Source organism: Bactrocera latifrons, unplaced genomic scaffold, assembly GCF_001853355.1.
Source record: "Bactrocera latifrons isolate USDA-ARS-PBARC rearing strain unplaced genomic scaffold, ASM185335v1 scaffold_419, whole genome shotgun sequence".
Taxonomy (NCBI): Eukaryota; Metazoa; Arthropoda; class Insecta; order Diptera; family Tephritidae; genus Bactrocera; species Bactrocera latifrons.
In genome coordinates, this window is record NW_017537067.1 from 3,340 (window position 1) to 6,199 (window position 2,860).

General features: G+C 34.3%; 1 protein-coding gene across 1 annotated transcript in view; it reads right to left on the reverse strand.

The window, feature by feature from the left end:
* Positions 1-1,815: 1,815 nt before the first annotated feature.
* The window catches only part of LOC108972701, a gene marked incomplete at its 3' end in the record, with an annotated part of 35,870 nt that continues 34,825 nt past the window's right edge, over positions 1,816-2,860 (reverse strand). The window contains exon 2 of the mRNA XM_018939417.1: positions 1,816-2,732. Within this exon, the coding sequence (XP_018794962.1) occupies positions 1,816-2,509 (694 nt within the window). The remainder of the gene's footprint in view (positions 2,733-2,860) is intronic.

The window sequence follows — 2,860 nt, forward strand, 5'->3', positions numbered from 1 at the left end:
AAATGAAATTAATAAAAAATTTACAAAAAAAAAAAATCAGAATAACTAAAGGAAGCAAATATATGATGAGTGTAAGAATTATAGCCAGTACGGTTGAGTGCCCATGAAACGGGAAAGTGAAGACACAGAAATTGTTAAATTTTGTATTTAATAAAGAAAAAATACATTTAGTCTTGATAGTCTGAGTAAAACCTTGGTTACGTCGTGATTTTTTTATCTTTTTTAACAAGTTATCCACAACTACAACAGCAAGACAATCAATAAATATCAACATTAATCAATAATAGCGTTTTCTAGATATTCATAAGCAACCAACAACACAAATTATATATATTTGACCTGGTCTACGAAAAGGGAGCTAACGTGCGAAAACTAGTTTACGACTTTTTCGATTCTATCACGTGAAAAAGCATCTCATCTTCCATCCGAATCAGCTAAGATTTTTTGACACCTAAGCCCCCTTTCCGTAGACCAGGTCACATATATAATATTGTCAATAAATGAGCCTACCAGTTACACTTAAATCTCGCCCAACATTCAATATGTAGCATTTTTCAGGTGCTTTTAATATATTTTCGATAAAAAGTATCGACCGCTCACGAGCAAAGTTTTTAGTCACCTCTCATTGTCTTATCCAAAATAACGAGGACTGATCTCTAAAAGTCATACTTTGAGTTTTCCAGACAAGACTTTCCCAACTTTTGGAAAACTCAAACAAAAAATCTGGAAATCTTGAGTACATTCTAAATATTCTAGCAGCGAATTTCAAATGTTTCCAACCTACGAATAAGCATTATCGAGCTAATTGAGTTTTAAATGATATCACTGCAGATGTTAAGCCTTAATTTGAATAAAAACGATCATATCTAGTCAGATAAGACTATCACAAGCATAAAACATAAATTATCGACCAGGAGAATTTGAAGGTTTTTTTAATCTAGAAGTAATGCTAAAAATCTCTTCATTTATATATTGTAAGAAATGAACCGAATAACACACCAGCAACTTTGATTAAAGTATACACACAGGCTAGCGATTACTCAATTGTTAATAATCGATAACTTTGAGTTTTTAATACACAAAATTACATAAATATTTGTTATATCGGCTAAAAAAATAGCGATTTTATAAAAATAATTAATACCACATCTGTCCAAGACACGATTTTGATGCCGACAGCCTAAATAAAGGCAAAAATTTTTGATAAAAATTAAATAAGTAATATTTCTTTCAATCGGAAAGAGCGTCACTATAAAATTGGTTGTAAAAATCTGTACAAACACTGTTTTTCATGCTGACATCCTAAATGTAGGCAGCGCTGTTTTTAAGTTTCTTAGAAAACAGTGAAGTGAGAAAAAATTACATTTAAAATATTAAAATAACGGTATTATAAAACAAAATTAATATCAAAATCGGTTCAAACACCAGTTTTGATGCCAACAGCCCAAATGTAGGCAATACCTTTAATGAAAATTAAAAACATAATTTTTATATCATGGTAAACAGCCTTACTTTAAAGTTGGTTGTAAAAATCTGAGCAAAAAATTATTTTGATGCTGACAGCCTAAATGTAGGCAACGACGTTTTTAACTTTCTTCGAAAACAGTGAAAATAATACATTTTAAATATTCAAATTGCATTCAACTGATATCAAAAATAAATAATATTTTAGAGTAGTAATTCTACACAGTTTTTCAAAAAGATAAAGCGAATGGGCTCAAATAACAAATAAAAAAAATATAAAATTAGAAAAAATAAAATTTTATTTTAAAAAAACTTATTTCTCCACTAAAAAAAAAGTATAAAAATAATAACTTTGTTTAACATACCGTATGAAAATCTGCGTTTGATCCGATGGCGTCTCGCGCAAATGGTGCACATTCAACGTTTGTGGTCGCATATGACCCGCCGTCATGAGCGCCGATGTGCTGCTGCTGCGAAAAGTGGTCGTAACTGTCATGGTTCTATTCTTATTATTCACATTATTCGCATCTGTGCTAGTTGCATGGACAGCCGGGCAGGCGCAGCGCAGTTGTACACTGTCAGCGTCTGATTGCGCCTCCTGCGCCGCCAAATCGTGCTGCTCATAGTCAATGTCATCATTATCCGCCGCCGTTGCAGCGGCAATGTCAATGTTCTTCGCACACTTCTGCACCACCAATGTCAACTTATTTTCACCATTTGTTTTCACTTTGCCAGGCGATTTCTTGCCGCCACCGCCGCCAACACCACTGTCCGCCGTGCCACCACCAACACATTGTGGCAAATGTAATGCCTTCAAAGCGGAATTGAAAAGCTGCTCAACATTGCTGCTCAAATTGTTGTAACTTTTACTACTGTTGTTATTGTTGGTTGGCGCATTTGTGGTAGCAACAACACCACAATCACTGCAACTTTTGCCATTCAATAGTTTAACTGTGTTTTTTGTTGGTGTTAACGGCTTATTGTTGGTCAGAGCGGTACTGCAGCTGCTGCTGCTGCATGAATTGGTGGCATGTAGAGAGGCCATTGTGCTTTTCAGTGATGAGTGTGGGTGTGTATTGTTAAATGTTGCTTGAAGTTGTTTGGCCGGCTTTCCGAACACTTGTTGCACTAGTTGTGGCAATCACTACAACTGACATTCACTTTTATTTATTTTTCGTTGCAATTAGCGTACTTTAGGTAATGTTGCAGACGCTACCTGGCGTTTAACTATGTTGCCGTTGACATGTTTTGAGCATTTCATTAGTGAGCTGCGCGTTAAAGAATTTATTTATGTTGCAACATGTTTTTTTTATATTGTTGTTGGTGGAGAGTGTGTATGGGTAACGGAAATGGTGTTGTTTACGTTTGTGTTTTTATATTTATTTTTTTTTTTTGA